This window comes from Scyliorhinus canicula, chromosome 7, assembly GCF_902713615.1.
Source record: "Scyliorhinus canicula chromosome 7, sScyCan1.1, whole genome shotgun sequence".
Taxonomy (NCBI): Eukaryota; Metazoa; Chordata; class Chondrichthyes; order Carcharhiniformes; family Scyliorhinidae; genus Scyliorhinus; species Scyliorhinus canicula.
The window spans coordinates 110,498,739-110,522,525 of NC_052152.1; the positions used below are offsets into that span (position 1 = coordinate 110,498,739).

A 23,787-nucleotide genomic window follows, 5' to 3' on the forward strand; every position below is an offset into this window, starting at 1 on the left:
ATGACAGTAATAAGTGCATCCATGTAGTTCAATAGCTACAAACTTCTCATTCCACTACCTTGCTCCCAATTTCCAGTTATAATAATCTTTATTGTCGCAAGTAGGCTTGCATTAACACTGCAATTAAGTTTCTGTGAGAAGCCCCTAGTCACCACATTCCGGCGCCTGTTCGGGTACACAGAGGGAGAATTTAGAATGTCCAAATTACCTAACCGCATGTTTTTCGGGACTTGTGGGAGGCGCATTCATGTCAAGAGCGCTAGAATACAAGACAAGGGAGGCTGTATAAGGATCAGGTCAGACCCCATTTGGAGAATTGTGAGCAGTTTTGGGCCCCGTATCTAAGGAAGGGTGTGCTGGCCTTGGAAAGGGTCCAGAGGAGGTTCACAAGAATGATCCCTGGAATGAAGAACTTGTCGTATGAGGAACGGTTGAGGACTGTGGGTCTGTACTCGTTGGAGTTTAGAAGGATGAGTTTGGATCTTATTGAAACTTACAGGATACTGTGAGGCCTGGATGGAGTGGACGTGGAGAGGATGTTTCCACTTTTTGGAAAAACTAGAACCAGAGGACACCATCTCAGACTAAAGAGATGATCTTTTAAAACCAAGATGAGGAGGAATTTCTTCAGCCAGAGGGTGGTGAATCTGTGGAACTCTTTGCTGCAGAAGGTTGTAGAGGCCAAATCACTGAGTGTCTTTAAGACCGAGATCGACAGGTTCTTGATTAATAAGGGGATCAGGGGTTTTGGGGAGAAGGCAGGAGAATGGGGATGAGAAAATATCAGCCATGATTGAATGGCAGAGCAGACTCGATGAGCCAAATGGCATAATTCTGCTCCTATGTCTTAAGGTTTAAACCGGACCACCCGGAGGAAATCCACGCAGACACAGGAAGAATGTGCGCACTCCGTACAGTGACCCAAGCCTGGATTCGAACCCGGGACCCTCCTGTTGTGAAGCAACAGTGCTAACCACTGTGCTATTGTGTTACTAAATGAGAAAATGTACTTGGCCCAGATTTTGCAGGGATAATGGTGACAAAGCTGTCAGCATTTGCTGTCAGTACCCCACTGAAACTACCAACTTCTGGAGTTGGGGCATGCACAGGATAACTTGGAGATCCAGCAGTTGCTCTCAGTGATTCCACGCTGCCCCAGAGGATGTGCTGTGGAGGCAACCAGAGTACAATCAATGGGAAATTAATTGAATTGATGGAAACTTTCAGTCTTACTATTATAAATTTCAATAAAGTTACACTCTGTTGAATGAGGTGTACCCGAGTTTTAAAAGTGTACTAACTTGTGTTATGGGCCAGAGTTTATAGAACCCCAAAGTGTATCATGGAGTTCACCTGACCCACAACTTTTAATAAATTGTGGTTATGGGGAGCACATGGCCCATTCTATAGGTGTGGTACAACAGAAATGGAAAAGTATTTTTTTAAAGTAAAACAATGTTTATTCTAGGGACTCAAGTTAACCTTTTTAAAACATACAGTGAACATCTTACCAACCATCAATTCAAAAACAACACCCAAAGAATACAACACTAAGTTATCCTTAAGCTATCCTTTTAACATCCATATGACTTAAAAACATAACCTTTAACAGAAGCACATCAGGTTAAAGTCACTATTGAGAGCAGTTATTAGTTTTAAATCACCAAAGGATCGATTTACATTTTTTAGCTTCCAGAGAGAGACTCTGACACGTTCTGGCTGTGACTGCAGCTATCCAGCTCTGAAAATGAAACTACAACACACCCTGCAGCAAACAGCCTAAAACAAAAATAAAAAGCTGAAACAGCCCAGCTCCACCCACACTCTGACATCACTGATAAACACCCATTTCTTAAAGGCACATTTCTTAAATACCCATTTATTAAAGGTACTCCCAGATGACACTTGTTAATTACTGCTGAACACCCTCACCGACTCTGAAATGCTAATTTTATATCGATTGAATGTCAAATTTCCTCATAATGATAATATTCTTTATGTTAAATTTTTTATTTATCTTTAATTTAGTTTCCATCTTAATCAAGTCATAATTATTTGTTTTGCTATCTGAGAATTTAAATTAAAAGTTAAGAGTATGAAATGTATTCACCCGTGCTAACGCCGCTGTGCGAGAATCATGGGTTTGTGCCGGGGGGATGGATAGTGTATACAGGAGGTGGAGGGAAGTGGGGCTGGTCAAGGTGAGGGATTTATATTTGGAGGAAGGGTTTGCCAGTCTGGAGGAGCTAAGGCAGAGGGTACAGCTGCTGAGGGGTAGTGAGTTCAGGTATCTACAGGTTAGGGACTTTGCACAAAAGGTCTGGAAGGGGTTCCCTGGATTGCTGGGATACACCCTTCTGGAGCGACTGCTGCTTCTGGAAGTGGAAGGGGAGGGAAGAATTGGGGATATGTATAAGTGGCTGGAGGAGCAGGGAGGCGAGCGGGTGGTGAAGATCAAAAAGAAATGGGAAGCGAAGTTGGGAATGGAGATCAATTGGGGAGTATGTAGTGAGTTACTGCAAAGGGTAAACGGGACCTCCTTGTGTGCAAGGGTAAGCCTGATACAGTTTAAGGTGGTGCACAGGGTGCATATGACTCGGGCGAGAATGAGTGTGTACTTTTAGGGGGTAGCAGATGAGTGTGAGAGGTGTGGGCGGGGGCCAGCGAATCATGCGCACATGTTTTGGGGTTGTGAAAAATTGGGAAGATTCTGGGTGGGAGTGTTTGCGGTCTTAGCCAGGATAGTGGAGGAGGGAGTGGACCCGGACCCTTTGGTGGCGATATTTGGGGTTTCAGAGAAGCCGGAATCATGGAGAGGAGGAAGGCCGATGTTTTGGCCTTCGCCTCTCTGATTGCACCGCGATGAATTTTGCTGGAGTGGCGGTCGGCATCGGCACCGGGGGTAGCAGCTTGGTTGGGTGACCTGTACGACTTCCTGTGGTTGGGGGAAGATAAAGTCTGAGTTAAGGGGCTCAGCAGGAGAGTTTGAGAAAAGGTGGGCGATGTTTGTGACCGTGTTTGAGGAGCTGTTCGTCGCAGGGGGGGGTGGGGAGGGGGTGTAAAAAAGGAGAAAAATCTGTACAAACTTTATAGTTGATTGTTGGGAAGAATGTTTCCCGGGGTGTTTATTTAGAACATAGAACATAGAACAGTACAGCACAGAACAGGCCCTTCGGCCCTCGATTTGCTGTGACCTACTTTGATACAAGTTTGAATAAAATGCGTTTAAAAAAAAATGAAATGTATTCGCCCACAACAAACATTAATCTAGCTGCTTACGGTTCAGCACGGCTACTGCACACCAAAATGTCCCCTTGACTTGACGTCCGATTTAAACTGCTGTTGAGAAATGGGTAAACTACGTCATAGGGTTTGCTGGATTTTTCTGGAATCTTCCTTTGAGGTCAGTGGTGAGATCCATTGCTTTGACACTGCCACAAAATGCAGACCACCATAGTTGCCATTCATGCATAGTAATTCAATAATACTGGGAATTAACTGAGTTCAGTACAGATACACCTGTTATTGGAATGGTGCCATGTCAGTGTGTCTGAGTCCAAACTGATGCATATTTCAGAAAATAGCATTTATTTTAGAGTTTGTAATTGACTGACTTTGAGACTAGAAAATTACTTCTTGGTTATATCCATCTCTCTGACCAAGGAAAAGTGACCTTTTGCAGCGATATGGCTGCCACATTCAGGACATTCAGAAAATGTTGAGTTCTGCTTTTCTAAACAATAATGAATTCGTTGTGGGTAGCTGCAAATCTTCATTTGAACTACGTCCACGCTGACAGCTGATGTCGCTGCAGTTTGAGATGCTACCTTTTAAAACACTTGCACGTCACCCTTTAAGGCCAGCTAACCAGCTAATAATTAATATAATAACTGCGCTATATATATGAGGAAATGAAATATCTATGTTTGTTTGCAATTGTGTGGCATTGATTTTCTTTATTGTTCTTTAGGATTTTATGTGTTGTTAGTAAGAATACAATTCGCATTTATGTGGTACCTTTAATGTACTTGTGTACCTATGGCTCATTACATTTGAGGAACAAGAGGAAGAAAACATCCGGAAGCGAAATTAAGGGGGTTATTGAATGCTTGGGAGAAAATATGAGTTTTGAGAATCAGTTTAAAAGAGGAGACCGAAGTCGCGAGGAGAGAATCCTAGACTAGCCCAGCACTGAAGGAAGCCATTCAGCCTTTCCAGCTTCTGTTTGCTCTTTTTGAAGAGTAATCCAGTTAGTACTTTTCCGCTACTGCTTTCCCAAATCCCTGAAATTCCATTGATTATTTATCCAATTTCCTTTTGAAGGCTACTATTTAATATATATCCACACCCTCACTGACAGTGCATTCTAAATCCCAACCATTTGTGGTGATTAAAAGAAAAAGCTTTTCCTCATGTCACCTCTGGTTCTTTTGCCAATCACCTTAAAGCTATACCCCATGGTTATCAATCCTTCAACTCTTTTAAATGGTTTCCTATCTAAATCCTTCATGATTTGAAACATTAAGTTGCCTGTTTGCCTTCCCGGTTCTATCAGAACAACCCTAACTTCTTCAGAATATCTACATAACTGTGTCAAGGGTTGATTTACATTCTAGTAAATCTTTTCTGTACCACCTCAAACCTTCACATCCATCCAAAATTTTATGCCTCTATTTGTAAGGGCCAGGAACCCAAACATTTTATTAGCTGCTTTGTTAACCTGTCCTGGCGTCCCAAAAGAATTGTGCGCAAACACCCCAGATCTCTCTATTCTTGCACTCCCACTAAATTGTACCAGTTAGCCTGTATTGTGTCTCATTATTTTACAAAAACTTGTCCGTGTTGACGTTTGACTGCCATGTCCACTCATTCCACCAGACTGTCTGTATCCTCCTGAAGTTTAGTGTTAACTTTCTTGCCTTCTACTACACTTCAAGTTTCACACCATCTGCAGATTTTGAAAATTGTCTATAACCCACAAGTCCAAATTCTTGATGTATATTCGAAACAGCAGTTGTCCTAGTACTAAACCTTGGGGAGCTCACTCTCTCCAGTGCGAAAACCAGAGAGCAGACTATAGTTGAAAGCTAGAGCACTACCTTTGGAAGAGTTGCTCAGGAAGCCTGTCCGAAGAGAGTGCAACTATGGAGAAGGTTTTAGAGGTAGAATGGAGCAAGACCATGCAGAGATTTGAAGATGAGGAATTTAATTTTAAATTTAATGTTTGGGGCCTGGAGATTAGTGATGGTATATAAGGACAGAACTAGTGGATAAACAGGGCTTAATGTCAGGCAGGACATGAGTAACTGCATTTTGGAAAAGTTGCAGTTTTATGGAACCATTCAGTTGGAATCAGTGCTTTTAAAAAGTAAATGAATTTTATCCTCTGGTGCTCTAATCCCTATGTAATCCCGTCGAACCGCGTTATGAATGCTCCTTCCGTGGCCAACAAGCTTGACATTGGACTTAAACCCAGTGCTTCTGGTTCAGAGGCAGGATGCTATCACTGTGCCACAAGACCTTCTACATCACGTGGTAAACTTCTGGCAATCATTATCACTATGCAGTTACTGGAGGAATTTGTCTGCCCCACTCCGTTCACAGTCACTGTTCAACAATCATTTTTTTGACAAATCATCCAGTTGTTATTTCGTTTGGCTTGGCATCCAATTCTTGGATCTCGGTGGAGTACTTGAGACATTTTACTACGTGATTATGTGGAAACCTGTTTAGCTGGACAAACTCATGTCATCCACTGGCACGGTACACCTTACTTCAGCATAGACTCTGCTACACGCTTAGTTTTTCTACTGTTGTTATTTCTAAAGCTAATTTCCATCTGACAAAATGTTCATTAATAATCACAATCTCTGGTTGCATTCAGCACTTAATCAAAGCAATGGGTGGGTGAAAAAGTGTGCCACTCTTGAAAAAACAAGGGGAACTCCAGGAAAACAACTTTGGGCAGGATGTTTTTAATACCCGCAGCCATGCTATGGTTAATAGTACCAAAGTAATCTTCATTTTGAACCAATCAGTAAATAAATCCCCTCTGCAAACTACAAAGATGCCCCACACAAATTCTTGTTGCTTGTTAATGGCCATACAAAATTAATTGATATGAAGGATAACTATACTCAAGTTTCAGATCCAGTGTCCAAGTTAGAATGAAGCCTAAGCATAAGAAACAGTTGAAGAACATCAAAAAGACTATGAAAATCTATCCACTGCATTTGCCAGTTAGGACAAAAGTGAAGAAACAGATAGTGAGCAACAAAAAGAAGACTATGACGGTCTATCCACTTTATCTGCGACTAGTGATGAGAACTAGGAGCAGGAGTAGGCCATCTGGCCCCTTGAGCCTGCTCCGCCATTCAATGAGATCATGGCTGATCTTTTGCGGACTCAGCTCCACTTTCCGGCCCGAACACCATAACCCTTAATCCCTTTATTCTTCAAAAAACTATCTATCTTTACCTTAAAAACATTTAATGAAGGAGCCTCAACTGCTTCACTGGGCAAGGAATTCCATAGATTCACAACCCTTTGGGTGAAGAAGTTCCTCCTAAACTCAGTCCTAAATCTACTTCCCCTTATTTTGAGGCTATGCCCCCTAGTTCTGCTTTCACCCACCAGTGGAAACAACCTGCCCGCATCTATCCTATCTATTCCCTTCATAATTTTATATGTTTCTATAAGATCCCCCCCCCCCCCCCCCGCATCCTTCTAAATTCCAACGACAATGATGAAGTTGTATGCTACCTGTGATCACTTCCAATGATGAAGTGATCACAGGTAGTATACAAGCTGTGCATGGCAAAAGCGAGACTGACATATCTCAGCTGGACTGTACAAAGGCTGATATTGAAAGTGCAACAATGAACAGATCAAGTGAGAGCACATCAATCGTGAACTGCTTACAAGAAAATGACATCTTGGAGAAGTTGACTCCAGATGAAAAGCACCAAGGGATCACAGATACATCAGATCATCCAACAGGAACTGATATCACAAAGCCTGAAGTGACATCAGATAATCCTAAGGACACAGATAGTAAACAAGTTAAAATTGAATCAACCAAGTGAGAAGGAACTGATCTTGAGCACACCAAGAATAGTTTTTTTTTAACAGACATTTTTATTGAGGTATTTTTGGCATTGTAAACAGTAACAATATACATTAGTGTGCAGATACCAATTACAAAAAATATAGTGCAAATAACAGTACCACTCTCGCAAATAGACCCGCCTATTCTTCCCCCCTACTCTACACTATTCTACCCCCCCCTGCTGACGATTAGTTCCCCGCGAAGAAGTCGATGAATGGTTGCCACCTCTGGGCGAACCCCGATAGTGCTCCTCGTAAGGTGAACTTGATTTTTTTCCAAGCCGAGAAAACTTGCCATGTCCGACAGCCATACTTCAGTCCTTGGGGGCTTTGAGTCCCTCCAGGCCAACAGTATTCGTCGCCGGGCTATCCGGGAAGAAAAGGCCACGACGTCGGCCTCTATCCCCTCCTAGACTCCCGGGTCTTCCGACACCCCAAAAATCGCCACCTCTGGACTCATCGCGACCCTTGTTTTCAGTACCTGGGATATGACGTCCGCAAATCCCTGCCAGTATCCCCTGAGTTTTGGACACGCCCAGAACATGTGGACATGGTTCGCTGGTCCTCCCCTACATCTAGCACACTTGTCCTCCAGCCCAAAGAATTTGCTTATCCGGGCCACCGTCATGTGGGCCCGGTGAACCACCTTGAACTGAATCAGACCGAGCCTGGCACATGTTGCGGTTGCATTTACCCTCCTCAGAGCGTCTGCCCATACGCCTCCCTCCAACTCCCCACCAAGCTCCTCCTCCCACTTGAGTTTCAGTTCCTCGGTCCCTGTGTCCTCTGCTCCCATAAGCTCCTTATAAATATCAAAGACTCTCCCCACTCCGACCTCACCCCTGGAAACTACCCTGTCCTGGATCCCCCTTGGTGGAAGGCGTGGAAAGGACGGGACCTGTCTACGTTCAAAATCCCGCACCTGCAAGTACCGAAAGTGATTCCCCCTCGCCAGTCCGAACTTCTCCTCCAGCGCCCTCATGTTCGCGAAGCTCCCTTACAGGAACAAGTCGCCCATCCTTCCCACCTCCGCCACGCTCGACACCCGCCATCCATTTTCCCCTGGGCAAATCGGTGGTTGTCACATATTGGGGACCTGTCCGACGCTCCCACTTCCCCCGCATGCTTCCTCCATTGGCCCCAAATCCGCAAAGCCGCCACCACTATAGGGCTGGTGGAGTACCTGGCCGGCGGGAGCGGCAGGGGAGCCGTGACCAGGGCTGCCAAGCTGGTGCCCCTGCATAAAGCAGCCTCCACCCGCTCCCAAACCGACCCCGTACCCACCATCCATTTCCTTATCATGGCTATGCTAGCCGCCCAGTAGTAGTTGCTGAGGTTCGGCAACGCCAGTGCCCCCTCGCTACGGTTCCGTTCCAGCATCCCCCTCTTTACCCGCGGGGACTTCCCCGCCCAAACAAATCCCAGGATTATTTTATTGATTCTTTTAAAGAAGGACCGCGGAATGAAAATAGGGAGACACTGAAAAATAAACAGTAATGTCGAGAGGATCGTCATCTTCACCGTCTGTACTCTCCCCGCTAGTGACAATGGGAGTGCCTCCCACCTCCGAAACTCGCTCCTCATTTGCTCCATCAGCCTGGACAAGTTCAACTTATGCATCTTGCCCCAGTCGCACGCCACTTGTATCCCTAGATACCTAAAACTTTCCCCAACAAGCCTAAATGGTAGCTCCCTCAGCCTATTCTCCTGACCCCTCGCCTGCACCACAAACATCTCGCTTTTTGCCATGTTCAACTTGTAGCCCGAAAACTGGCCAAATTCCCCTAGGAGTTCCATAATCCCATCCATCCCTGCCACTGGATCTGACGCATACAGAAGCAGGTCATCCGCGTAGAGCGAGACCTTGTGTTCTATCCCCCCCCCCCCCCGACCATTCCCTTCCATCCCCTTGCCGCTCTCCGAGCAATTGCCAGCGGTTCTATGGCCAACGCAAACAGCAGTGGAGAGAGGGGGCATCCCTGTCTTGTCCCGCGGTGTAGTCTAAAATATTCAGATGTCGTCCTATTCGTCCTTTCACTAGCCTCCGGGGCCTGATATAGCAGTTTAACCCAGTCCACAAAGCCCTCTCCAAACCCAAACCGTCCCAGCACCTCCCATAAATAGTCCCACTCCACCCGGTCAAAAGCCTTATCGGCATCCATTGCCACCACTACCTCCACCTCTCTGCCCTCCGGGGGCATCATAATCACATTGAGTAACCTTCTTAGATTGGCTACCAACTACCTGCCCTTAACAAACCCCGTTTGGTCCTCCACAATCACGTCCGGTACGCAGTCCTCGATTCTGGGCGCCAGGATCTTGGCCAGCAGTTTAGTGTCTACATTAATCAGGGAGGTTGGCCTATAGGACCTACAAACCTCCGGATCCTTATCCCGTTTTAATATCAGCGAGATGGTGGCTTGCGACATTGTCGGGGGTAGCACCCCCTTGTCCCTCACCTCGTTAAACACCCTAACCAGCACCGGCCCCAGTATACCCTCAAACTTTTTGTAGAACTCCACTGGATACCCGTCCGGCCCCGGGGCTTTACCCGACTGCATGGCCTTCAGGCCCCCCATTACTTCAGCTCTAATCGGGGCCCCCAGCCCATCTACCATCCCCCTGCCCACCTTTGGGAAGGTCAGCCCATCTAAGAAGCGCCTCATCCCCACCGGCCCCGTGGGGGGTTCCAAGGTATACAGCTTACTGTAAAAGTCCCTGAATACCCTGTTCAATCCTGCCGGGTCTCCCACCCGGTTCCCTGCCCCGTCCACTACCGTCCCTATCTCCCTGGCCGCCTCCCTCTTCATAAGTTGCTGTGCAAGCATTCTGCTGGCTTTCTCCCCATACTCGTACACCACGCCCCTGGCCTTTCTGAGCTGCTCTACAGCCTTCCCAGTGGAAAATGCTCCCAGCTCCGCCTGCAGTCTCCGTCATTCCCTAAGTAGCTCTGCTCGGGTGTCCGCATATTCCCTGTCCGTCCGTGTCATCTCCTGCACCGGTCTGTCCATCTCTGCCCTATCCGTTCTGTCCCTATGGGCTCGGATTGAGATCAGTTCCCCTCTCACCACCGCCTTCAGCGCCTCCCAAAGCACCCCTGCTGAGACTTCCCCTGTATCATTGACCTGCAGGTAGTGCTGCATGTATTTCCCCACTCTCTCACACACCCTCTCCTCTGCCAACAATCCCACCTCTCACCTCCATTGTGGGCGCTGGTAACTTTCTTTGCAGACCAGCAAGTCGACCCAATGGTCCGAAATCGTGATCGCCGCGTATTCTGTATCCCTCACCCCCTCCAAAAAGTCCCTACTCATAATAAAGAAGTCAATACGAGAGTAAACCTTGTGAACATGTGAATAGAACGAGAACTCCTTCCCCGTCGGCCGGCTGATTCTCCAGGGGTCTACCCCCCCCCCATTTGTTCCATGAACCCTTTCAGTTCTCTTGCCATTGCCGGGTCCCTGCCAGTTCTGGAGCACGACCGGCTCAGGTCGGGGTTGAGGACTGTATTAAAGTCCCCACCCATAATCAACTTGTGCGAATCCAAGTCGGGGATTTTCCCCAGCAGCCTTTTGATGAAATCTACATCATCCCAGTTTGGAACGTAAACATTCACAAGTACCACCTTCACCCCCTCAAGCTTGCCCCGGACCATGAGAAATCTACCACCCCCATCCTCAACTGTGCTGTCCGCCTCAAATTTAACCCGTTTGTTAATCCTGATCGAGACCCCTCTGGTCTTAGCGTCAAGCCCCGAATGGAAGACCTGGCTAACCCAACCCTTCCGTAATCTAATCTGGTCCGCCACTTTCAAATGCGTCTCCTGCAACAACATTACATCTGCCTTCAGAGCCCGTAAGTGCGCGAACACACGTGTCCTCTTGACAGGCCCGTTTAATCCTCTAACATCCAGGTGATCAGCCTGGTTTGGGGGGGGGGGGGGGGGGGGGGGCGGCACCCCCCTCCCCCAAACGCCGATCAGCCATCCCCTTTCTTGGGCCCTGCCCATGTGCCGTGCCTCCCCTGGTCCGCCTCTTGGCAGCTCCTACCCCCGACCCCTTCCCTGTTACCTGGTTCAGTTCCCTCCCTCGTCAGCAGATCATCTTTCTCCCCACCCCCTCCCCCCGCCCATCATCACCCCCTCCCCAGAACAGCCCTGTCCGAGCAATCGCTCTGGGACCGAAACAGAGAGAAAACAAACAAAGAACAAAGCTCGCCCCCACCATAGTGCAATTCAAACTGTGTAATGAGGTGGGCGCTACCACCCACCCCCCTCCCAACATTCCCAGAAGAAGAAAAAAAAAGCAAAGAGAACCCGAACAGCCCCCCAGCACCCAACAACTTTAACTATAACTTTGCAATTAACTTTAAAACTTTCAAACAGACAAACACAAGAACACCCCCCATTTTAAGTAAAAGAGCATGCCAAACGACATCGCTAACACGAAGGGCAATCTGTGAAAAAATGCAAACATCCCTTAATACACTCTAACTTGAGGCCATGGGTCCTCAGTTCGGCACCAGTCCATGCCCCTTAGCGAAGTCCATCGCTTCCTCCGGGTCGTCAAAATAATGTTGCTGTTCCCGGTATGTGACCCAAAGCCGCGCCGGGAGAAGTAGCCCGAACTTGACCTTTTTTAAACAGAATCTCTTTAATTTGTCTATAGGCTGCCCTCCTTCTGGCCACCTCCTGGCTCACATCCTGGTAGATGCGCAGGACACTGTTCCATGAGCAGCTCTTCGTGCTCTTGGCCCGCTGTAGAACCCACTCCTTGTCCACGAACCTATGGAACCTGACCACCATCTCCCCCCCCCCCCCCCCCCCCCCTCCCCCTTGACTGCCTCACCTGCACTCTATGTGCCCTGTCCAGCTCCAACGGATGCGGGAAGAAATCATCCCCCACCAGCTTCTGCAGCATGTCTGCCACATATGCCGTGGCATCCACTCCCTCGGCCTCCTCCGGGGGCCCAATGATTCTCAGATTCGGCCAGCGAGACCTGTTTTCCAGGTCCTCGAGCTTGTCTATCAGCCTTGCTTGCTGCTCCTTCAACTTACTAATTTCCACGTCTGCTACCATTTGGAAATCCGCCTGCTCTTCCACTGTCTTCTCCAGTGCCTGGATCTTCTTATCCTGAGCATCCAGCCTCTGGTCAAGTTGCTCCACCACTTTCTGGAGCGGTTCCAAATTATCCCACTTCAGTGCTGCGAAGCTCTTTTTCATGACCTGCAGCATGTTGTCCAGTGCTGTCTGGACCGTCCTTTCCGTGGTCCGTTCATCGGCCATCTTTCCTCCCACTTGAGCTTCCACACCACCTTTGTTCAGCCCCTTGTTCGCCTGTTTTCGCTCCCTTCTGCTCCTTAAGCCCTTACAACTCTGTATGGATTCAGATCTAGAGTGCTATTGTTTTTCACTCCAGCGCTCAAAAGTTCAAAAAAGTCGGGGAAAAACGTATTGAAGTCTGACCGGAGCGAGAGCCACCAAATGTGCGACTTACTCCCTCATAGCCGCCACCGGAAGTCCACACCAAGAATAGTTATGGTACTACAGTATGCACTCAAAGGTACGAATGTGATACCATAGGACAATTCAATGACACATGGCACTTGAATGACAACAAAAGTGTTGAAACTTGCAGTCATGCTTCGCAAACCATACAAGATGGGAAGCAATCTAGATGACAACCGGATAAGGGACTGCAGCACAGTGTGTGCAACACAACTACCATTCAAGGTAGAACAAACCAATGCGTGTATTGACAATGCCAAGTTCACGCATAATGGCACCAATGTCCGGAAGAACAGGTCATTGTTTGGAAAGAAACGACATTCCAATGGTCTGGAAGTGGTTGTTCTTGCTGAAAAAACAGATACCAAACAGGTTTTGAAGGCAAAGAAAACACAAAAGTAACATCACAAGCACAGAAAGACACCCGTCAGATAACGAACATGGTTCAACCATTCGAACATTTGATGGCTTATGTTGCTTGTTGTGTTCTCTCTTTAATTGGCTCTGTTTATGGCGGTTAATATGGTCACCTTCCTTAATTCTAATTACGTTTGCTCAAGAGTCGCCAGGTATCTTTCGATATCGCCACAAGGTTCAAAACCGAATACTGATCAAAGACTCGATACACCAGTTAGTAAGTTCGAAATCAATGCTCATTTATTTACACACACAATCAATTGTACTCATGCACAAACTTTACCAACTAAACTATCACTACTACTAAAGCCTATACTTAGCTTCGGATGCCCACTCAGTCAGAGGAACAATGGCCGTTCTCCGGTTCTGAGGCTGTTGGGGTCGAACTGGTACGGAATAGTAGCTAGGAGCGTCTTATCTCGTAGCGTGCATTGACTTTGGACTTACTTGTTCTGGTGCAGCTGCTAGGCAGGCCTCTCGTCGCTGAGAGCCAAGGCCAAGAAGAACAATTCTCTCTTGGGGGCTTCTTCATATATCCAAAGGGAGCTTTGCGCGCTTTTGGGTTGTCCTTGAACTTGGTCCCAATTAATTGGACCGTATCCTGATCATTGGTATCGATTTGCTCCAATAAAGGGGTGGCTGCCCTGATCGCTGGGTGGGCCCTAGATGACCGTTGGCCTGCTTTGTTCTGGTCTCCTCTGGCGCCGGGGTGTCTGCTTTGGTATCGTTTACCTAAATGTTACTCTTTTGTCCCTGGAGATGGCTCATTAGTATAGTAATGGCTTGGCAGTATCGGTCTTGTCTGGGAGCTGCAAACTCCTATCAACAGACAAACCTTGCACCTGCTTGCTTTCTCAGCATTGTCCATTTTTTCCTTCATTCTCTGCAAGTGTCCATTTTGTAATCGGGACATAGCCACCCCAGGTGGCTACACTTGGACTGATGACTTGTTGGTACTGTAACACACTGCCACAGTGAAGACCTGAGTACATACTCACATTTGTGGACTGTAATATGTTTCAAAAAAAGTTTAAAGAAAAGTTGCTAACTAGTACTCAATTGCTTGAAATTAACAGACAATAATGTTGATATATGTTTGTAGAAATCTCCAAACATCCTTAAAAAAAGAGGGATGCAATATGTATATTGACTGGGATGTAAAGAATTAACAAGTTAATGATAATGCTTGTTGCCACTAGAGGGAACCACAGAACAGTCATATTTATATCATCACACAGATATCTGCAAAGATGGCCCATTGTCACATAGAGAAAACAAGGTCAGTCCCTTGAAACCAGAAAAACATAAACTCTCTCTAGGATAGAAGGAGATAATATTGGGAAGCAGTATCCTCTCCAAAACCTGCTCTCACTTGTAAACTATTTGCATGTGTCCATTGTGAGAGAGCCTCTGAAGCTATCCCTTCATTCACGGTGACCCAGTTCAATTGTTGCTGTGAATTACTTTTTCATCTATGCTTTAACACTAATGCTATTCTTTTCTCTATCAAGATGTCTGCAACAATCAAGTGCATTGCCCACATTTTATTTTATTTATTATTATTTTTTAAATTTCAGAGTACCCAATTATTTTTTTCTCCAATTAAGGGTCAATTTACCGTGGCCAATCCACCTACCCTGCACATCTTTGGGTTGTGGGGGTGAAACCCACGCAGACATGGGAAGAATGTGCAAACTCGACACGGACAGTGACCCAGGGGCGGGATTCGAACCCAGGTCTCAGCGCCGCAGTCCCAGTGCTAACCATTGTGCCACAGTCCCAGTGCTAATCACTGCGTCACATGTCGCCTATTGCCCACACTTTTAAACATTTATATTTAAGTTAGGCAGTCCTTTAAATAGGCCAAAAGTGAAAACCTTTATCCATTCAAATTACACCATGTTAAGTTGTGTTATGCATACACCATGTTAAGTTGTATTTTACAACGTGGCTTTACCTAATTTGAGTCTGAAATACCACAGAATCTAATGCAGTCCCTGGAAAATGCTTGTCCACCAGCATTGTAGGAACTGTGATTTTTTTTTCACAATCTCAATTTTTCCACAGCTGGTTTAGTTTTCTATCAGTTTGATTAGACCTATTGCTGAATCCCAAATTATACTCCATTTGCTCATTGTTACTGAATCCCAAGCATTATGGCTGTCTTTGGTCAAGTAATGTATTTTTGTGTGGACAACGCAGATTCCTCTTTTGCCCAGGCAGTAAGTAGAACCTCTTTTGATAAATATTTCCCATTCAAGATAGGTTGCAGAAATATTAACGTATAGTAAGAAAGAAGGTTTTTCTGTTCCAAAAAAAAATTCCCATCAGAAAATATTGTTGCACCTTTAAGATATCAAGTCGTGACTGCATTATGAAACCACAGGAGGCACTTGGCCCTATACACCCATCCTGTTGTCACCTGTGTACCCGCAATCCATTTTCTGCTGCTTATCCGTTTACATTTCTTTTTATATACTTTACAAGTTCCCTTTTAAATGCTCCTGTGGTTTCTGCTTCAGCAAGCTATGATAAAGCATTCTATGTAAAATCATATCTTCCTCCTCTACTCTTCCACTGACTATTTTCAGTCTGTGGCCCCTTATTACCAATTTACGAACCCAGTAGAAATAATCACCGACCCACCCAACCCCCGCAAGTTCTACCTTGCCTTCCAGATTGGGGGGGGTCTCTTTCCCCCCCCCTCCTCATCCGCTGTAACCACCACGTGGGGAATATGTGTCCCTTGCTCCCACCAAATTCTTAGGCTCATCATCCTCCCAAAATGGCTCCCGTCCCATGAATGAGACTAAGCCTTGCCCCAGTCACCATCAACCGACTACCCTCCCCCATCCCAGAACCCCTCACCCCCTCATAACCACTTCCTCTCAAAACAGCTCCTCTCTGCATATTCCCCATTCACACCTCCTAGCCCATTGCAACCTATCCCCGCAGGCTCGGCCGGCCGGAGCCCTTCCCGCCCCCACCCCGCTCCCGTTCATTAAGTTGGCTAGCAAGGTAGCCCCAATCAGAGCCCCCTCCACTCACATACCAAACACACAAACCAACATAAAAACCCCGCCATACCCAACCCTTCTCAACAACCAAACATGTTAAAACACCAAACAAAGGGAGAAAACCCTGACCCATTATCCCACTGTCCCCAAACCATCCCCTCCCAACCATAACATAAGAAATCAAAGTCCAGGGGCAGCACACTGGCACAGTGGTTAGTACTGCTGCTTCATGATGCAAGGACCGGGTTCGATTCCATGTCCGTGTGGAGTTTGCACATTCTCCCTGTGTTTATGTGGGTGTCACCCCCACAACCCAAAGATGGATTAAATTGTCCCTGTTGCTCTGTTTACTTGCTATAAATATGGCGGTTAATAAGGTCGCCTTTCTTAATCCTAATTATGAATATGCTTTCAGAGTCGCCAGGTATCTCTCGATACCACCACAAGGTTCAACCTGAATACCGATCAAAGAGCCAATACACCAGTTAGTTAGTTCAAAGTCAATACTACTTTATTTACACACAGTAAGATCTACTCATGCACAATAATACGACAAGCTAAACTATCTCTATCACTAACACCCATACTTAACTTCGGGTGCCCACTTAGGTCAGAGGAACAATGGCCGTTGTTCGGATCTGAGGCTGTTGGGTTCGAAGAGATAACAGGAGTACAGCTAAGGTCGTCCGTCTGGTAGCAAGTGTTGACCTTGAACGTACTTGCTTCTGGTGATGCTGGTGGATGGGTGTCTCCGCTTGAGAGCCGAATCCAAGAGGCTGAATCTTTGTCGGAGCTTCCTCCTTGTACTTCATAGAATTTCATAGAATTTACAGTGCAGAAGGAGGCCATTCAGCCCATCGGGTCTGCACCGGCTCTTCGAAAGAGCACCCTACCCAAGCCCACACCTCCACCCTATCCCCATAACCCAGTAACCCCACCCAACACTAAGGACAATTTTGGACACCAAGGACAATTTATCACAGCCAATCCACCTAACCTGCGCAGCTTTGGACTGTGGGAGGAAACCGGAGCACCCGGAGGAAACCCACGCACACACTGGGAGAACGTGCAGACTCCACACAGTGACCCAGGCCGGGAATGGGACCTGGGACCCTGGAGCTGTGAAGCAATTGTGCTAACCACTATGCTACCGTGCTGCCCTAGCAGGGGCTTTGCGTGCTTTTAGGTGGGCCTTAAACTTGGTCCCAATTAATTGGGCAGCTTATTGATCTTTGCCATTGATCTAAACCAATAAAGGGGCGGGTGCCCTGATGGCTGGGTGTGTCCTAGGTGGCCGTTGGCCTTGCTTTGTTTGTGTCTTCTGTTTGGGGTAGTGGCGCCGGAATGCCTGAGACAGTATCTGCTACCTGAGCATTGGTCCTTTGTTCCTCGGAGATGGGCCATCAATATGTAAATCGACCCAGATGTTCGATTCCGTCTGCAAACTGCCTTCCAAATATACATTCAGGCTCTGTGCCTGCTTGTTGCTTTGCATTGTCCATTTTTCCCTATAGGCTCTGCGAGTGTCCATTTTATATACTGAAAGTGGCCATCCCAGATGGCTGCATCCCATAATTGGAGGAACACAAGAATTGGATACTCTTTAAAAAAAAATTTTTTTTTAAAGAAATCAAAGTCCAAACTCCGTTCAATCCCAGTCCATCGACCCTCACGAATGCCTCTGCCATCTCAAAGAAATGGTTCTTTAAAATAATCTTTATTGTCACAAGTAGGCTTACATTAACACTGCAATGAAGTTACTGTGAAAAGCCCCTAGTTGCTACACTCCGGCGCCTGTTTGGGTACATAGAATTCAGAATGTCCAATTCACCGAACAGCACGTCTTTTGGGACTTGTGGGAGTTATACGTAAGTCTCCGCTTTGCCGGGTAGACCACCACGAGCCGTGCATCACTCTTATAAAGCGCTGTCTTCGCCCTGTTAAAGGCCACCTGCCTTCTTGCCAGCTCTACCGTGATGTCCTGTATATACAAATACCCTACCTTCCCACCTAGCCTACCGAATCTGCTTGGCCCATCAAGACCTTCTCCTTCATCTGATGGCAGCGAAAACAGTCTATCACAGTTCTTGCTGGATCATTTACCTTTTGGGTTTGGCCGGAGTGACCGATCAGCCCTATCCAGCTCAAAGAGAGAGGTGTCATCGCCGAAAAATACGCCGTCGGCCTCATGGCCCTTTAGCCCCTCGGGCAGTCCCGCTGTCCGATGATTCTACAGCTGTGATCTGTTCTCCAGATTCTCCACTTTGGCTGTCAGCCCTTTATTATTTTCCTCCACAAACCGCAGCTCCTCTCCCATCGAGACAAGCCTCCTCCACCCCTTTCAACACCTCATCATGCTCCCGCACTGTCTCCAACACCTTTCCAAGAATCTCCATTTATCGGGGCCAGCGTATCCTCCACCAGCTGCTTGAGCATTCCCATCATCTCCTTTCCATGTCGCTCAAAATGCAAACTGCCATTTGAACTCCATCGCCATCACCTCGGCCAGCGTGTCCACCGTAATGGGCTCAGCCTCACCCAGAGAGCTTGGTCCCGCCATCTTTCCTCCCACAGAAAAGGACGGGCAGCACAAGTGAATAGCACTGTGGCTTCACAGCGCCAGGGTCCCAGGTTTGATTCCCTGCTGGGCGGAGCCAGTGCGGAGTCTGCACGTTCTCCCCGTGTCTGCCTGGGTTTCCTCCGGGTGCTCCGGTTTCCTCCCACAGTCCAAAGACGTGCAGGTTAGGTGGATTGGCCATGATAAATTGCATTTAGTGACCAAAAAAGGTTAGATGGGGTTATTGGGTTATGGGGATAGTGTTTAAGTGGTTCGGTGCAGACTCGATGGGCTGAAGGGCCTCCGTCTGTACTGCATGTTCTATGTTCTAGAATTCCGCACGGAACTCTGGGCCCGCAGGAGGACTAGCACTTGTTTCTCTTCGTGCCGTATTCTTTAGTTGGGATTTCGACATCTTCTAATTCCCACAATTTTACTGAAGACAGCTCATATAAAACTGGGTGAAAAACGAGAACTCTAGCGGGAACCACCCAAGGTGAGACCTTCACCACCAGAAGTCCCCAAGTTCCTGGAGAGTTAATGTGCTTTGTAGCCTGCAGAAATAAGTTGTTTTTTAGGTTGGGGAGATGAGGTTATCACTGGGTGGAGCCAAGGGCGGCAGAGAAACATTTTGAAAGCATTAGAGAGGCAGTTGGTGGAGAAACATCGATTTGCTTTCTGATCTGCCTGATGCTGAGACCACAATTCTCCCACAGCAAGATAGTTTGGGATCTGTATGTTTCTTTTGTTGTTTAATGGGAAATTAAGTAGCCGTGTTTAAAGTGTAAATAGTAAACTGGCTCTTACTGGGCGTGAAGTTAAAATGTTTAATAATGTAGTTAGAATAAAGTTTTGCTTTAAAAATAACCAAGTCACATTTCTTCATGCAATCACTCCTGGAGCGAATCATTCTTTCTGCACAGTCTTTCAAATGAACTAAAATATTGGGGTTTCAGTCCAGTATGTTGGGGTCTGGTCTGGGATTGTAATAACATGAATTTATCCTTACCCTCACATCAGAAATCCAAAATTGTATTTGCCTTTTTATGGCCTTTTCTAACCATTCTCCTGCCTTTGAAGTCCTTTGTATCTGTAGCCCAAGATCTCTGCATTCCTCCAACCGAGAATCTTGTTTTATAGGGATACTTTCTTTAACTGTATTAAGCTATTTATTTCATGTGAGAATTCGGTATTCTAAACTGAATCCTTTCTGGGTTTTTTGCAGGCTTAACTTGCACGGAACAAAACTTCATAACCAAAGCAGCAAGTCAGCAAGCAGGAGCTGAACATGGCATTGTCATTGTGGCCCCAGACACCAGTCCTCGTGAGTATTTATCTTCTAATCATTCCATTCAATTCCACTAGTTCACCCAAAATTAGAATATGCTTCAAGGTTGTAGTAAATTAAGCTGTTTTATGTAAATGACTTTCAAGTACAAAAATAAGTGACTGTGAATTTAAAAAGTGCCAGGGCAGATTACGCGTTTCTGTCAGTTATGGTAAATTGAATCAAAAACAGAAAATACTGGTTAAACTCAGCAGGTCTGACCGTATCTGTGGGGAGAGAACAGAGCTAACATTTTGAGTCTGGAATACTTTGTCAAGGCTAGAGATAACTTGAAATAGAATGTGATTCATGTTGTAGTGGTGGGGGGGGGGGGGGGGGGGGGGCAGGTGTTGTGTGAGAGCAGTGGCCTGGATAGAGGGCCAACGATAGGTGAAGGCTAGGGAGTGATTGACAAAGATGTTGTGGACAAAATGGCAAAGGGAATGCAAATGGTGTTGATCTATGCTAAGGGGAGATACTAAACAGACTTGGTGACTGCTTTGCAGAACACCTTTTGCCCATTTGCAAGCAAGACCCAGACCTTCTTGTCACTTGCCATTTCAGCACACCATCCTGCTCTCTAGCCCACATGCCTGTCCTTAGCCTGCTGCAATGTTCCAGTGAAGCCCAATGCAAACTGGAGGAATGTGCACCTCCTCTTCCAATTAGGCACTTTGCAGCCTTCCAGACGTAACAATTTATTTTCATATCTTCCATCGATTTGTTTTACCCTCCCCATCTCACTAGAATCATCTGTTCCTTGTTTCAAGTTGTCCTTTAACACACTGCTTATCTTTGTTTTGCCATGGATACATTCTGATCCCTTAATGTGCCATCCATTTTGGCCTTGATCACCACCCATTACATTCACTCCACAACACCTTTGTTAACCTCTCCCTAGCCTCCACCTATTGCTGGCCCTCTATTCTGCCCACTGCTCCACACGCTCCCCCCCCCCCCCCCCCCCCCCATTACATTAAACAGTATAAATGTCATCCTACTTCCAGTTCTCTCTAGCTTTGAAGTCATTCAGACTCAATGCGTTAGCTCTATTCTCTCTCCACAGATGCTGTCAGAACTGCTGAGATTTTCAGATGTTTTTTGTTTCGGGTTCCAACATCTGCAGTAAGTTATCATGGTAAATTGAATATCGGGAATCTCCTTTGCCAATGCAGTAGATTGGAAAAATACATAATTCTCCTGGGAATACATTGGCAGAGGTGAAGGTCTTTTATACATTTATAATGAATTTAATCCACTTTAAGCTCTGAGTGGCTTTGTGAGTCACTGATATGTATTGTCACTCCAGGTGGCTGCAATATTCCAGGTGAGGACGATAACTGGGACTTTGGTACAGGGGCTGGGTTTTACATAAATGCCACAAAGGACCCTTGGAAGACGAACTACAGGATGCACGCATACATTACAGAGGAGGTACTCTGTTCATAGTTTTTCAAAAGTGAAAATGTAATGTTTAATTTTGAAATGGGGCAAATATTTCTCAAGTTCTTTTAATTATCAAGAGCACTGTGCTGCTAACCACAGACAAGCTCCCAACCATGGTCACATACTCAGACCATATTGGATAGCTTTTCAGGGTTCTCGGATGTGCTGATGGCTGATGACCAGGCATCAAAGTGCTCACATTCTGGGAAGGAAAGGCTTTTCAAGCTGAAGCACACCTTCCTATGGTAAGTCAGAGTGGTGCTGAATCTTGAATGTTAAATATGAGGATCATAAGGACAAGCCCCATTTAGCCCCTTTCAGATTTCTTCTGCTGTTCTGTTGCACCATAGCTGATTTGTACCTGTGTTCTGTTTACCTGACTTTGCTCCATATTCCTTGATAACTGTAATAGCGGCCCCTTGAAGGGTAAGATATCGAAGAATCATGTGACCTGATTGGCTATTTGGGCCGTAGCGCATGGATATAGGGGGCTGAGTACAGGCTTTCCCGTAAAATCGATACTGGAGCTATAGAAGTCGGTAGCACATCCTAGCACTGTGTATATAATTATTCTAATAAATAGTTTGGTGGTGTTCAAACCTGGTGGTCGCCAATCACCCAGACATTACATTGGCGATGAGGAACATTCGGAAGTGCCTTTGATTTGCAGCACAGAAGAGGAAACACACCTCGTGTTCAAATAATTCAAGTCAAGCCAGTCTACAACCAGTGAGTCACCAAAATGTCTCTTTATATGGATGGTAAATTAGAGCCACAATATCCTAACTCCGAAGATTGGGTTCAATATGTTGAAGACTGCAGAACATTTTCCAGGCAAATTAAATGGGGGGAGCTGAGAAAAGAAAGATCATACTACTTACAACCGAAATTTATAATTTAATCAGGATTTTGACATCTTTGTTAAATTTGTTCTTGGGATGTGGGCATCGCTGGCTGGGAAAGCATTTGCTGCCCTTGAACTGAGTGGCTTGATAGGCCATTTCAGTGGGGTACAGTTAAGAGTTAATGGCACCTCTGTGTGGGTCTGGAGTCACATGCAGGCCAGATCGGGTTAGGATGGCAGATTTCTTTCCTTGAAGGACGTTAGTGGACCAGATGGGTTTTTACGATAATCGACAATAGTTTCATGGTCTTCATTTAGACTTTTAATTCCAAATTTTTATTGAATTCAATTTCACCATTTACCATGATTCGAACCTGGGACCCCAGAGCATTACTCTGGGTCTGGGGATTACTAGTCCAGTGACAATACCACTATGCCACCGTCTCCCCGATACAAAGACTTTCACAGAGTTGGTATATCTTGTGAAAGAGCATTACCATCCGAAGCTGGCGATAATTAAGCAAAGGTATGAATTCAATTTGACGACAAGAGCCCCTGGAGATGTGATAGCAACTTTGGTGGCCAGATTAAGGCAAATAACTCCTTCTGTTTAACATATCTCTATTCCTCACAATTTTGTATACCTCAATCATGTCACCCCTCGGCCTTCTCAGTTCCAAGGAAAACAACCCCAATCTTTCCTCGTAGCTACAATTCTCCAACCCTTTAACATTCTAGCAATTCTTCTCTGCGCTCTGTGTGTCTCTTCCTCTCTCTCTCTCTCTCTCTCTCTCACCTAGAGAGAGAGAAAGAGCAATTACATCCTTCCTGGAATGTGGTGAACAGAACGGCACACAATACTCCAGATGTGGCCTCACCAGTGTCTGAGACAGTTCCATCATTATATCCTTTAAATACTTTTGTATTCTATAACTCTGAGAATGAAAGAGAGTATTCCATATGCCTTCTTTATAACCTTATCAACCTGTATTGCTACCTTTAGGATGCTGCCAGATCACCTGAGCATTTCCAGTATTTTCTGTTTTATTTTAATTTCAATAATGTGCAACATCTTTGAAATGTATCGTTTCTTGCTGCCAATTAATGTTTTTCTCAAGATTTTATCACTGTGCCTTTATTAAAACATATAAAATGAACCTGGGATTGGGAACTGAAAGCATCTTTCCATATCCTGCATACCCTGCCTGAAACAATTTTTATATAAACAGGAGTGAAATATTAAAATATCCTAAAATAGTGGTTATGTTGTTGGTTTTCCTCCGTGATATATTTTTGTTTTTGCATATATGACCCATATTTTGATTAAGGCTAATTAATGCAATTACATTTGCTAATTACGGTTTTATTCCCTCCTCAGTTGCCTCGCCTAATAAATGCCAATTTCTCTGTTAATCCTGAGAAGATGTCCATCTTTGGCCACTCAATGGGTGGCCATGGGGCTCTAATTTGTGCTTTGGGAAACCCTGGAAAATATAAGGTACATACACTGCATGTGCGCAAGTAGCTGGGTTACAATACAATTGTCATGTAATATGTACAGCATC

At 45.9% G+C, this 23,787-nt stretch overlaps 1 protein-coding gene across 3 annotated transcripts in view; it reads left to right on the forward strand.

The window, feature by feature from the left end:
- esd (esterase D/formylglutathione hydrolase) overlaps positions 1 to 23,787 on the forward strand; it is a 66,050-nt gene that overhangs the window by 33,852 nt on the left and 8,411 nt on the right. For all 3 annotated transcript variants that reach the window (XM_038802647.1, XM_038802646.1, XM_038802648.1), the window contains exons 4-6: positions 19,831 to 19,929; positions 21,242 to 21,366; positions 23,601 to 23,720. In XM_038802647.1, the coding sequence (XP_038658575.1) occupies positions 19,831 to 19,929; positions 21,242 to 21,366; positions 23,601 to 23,720 (344 nt within the window). The remainder of the gene's footprint in view (positions 1 to 19,830; positions 19,930 to 21,241; positions 21,367 to 23,600; positions 23,721 to 23,787) is intronic.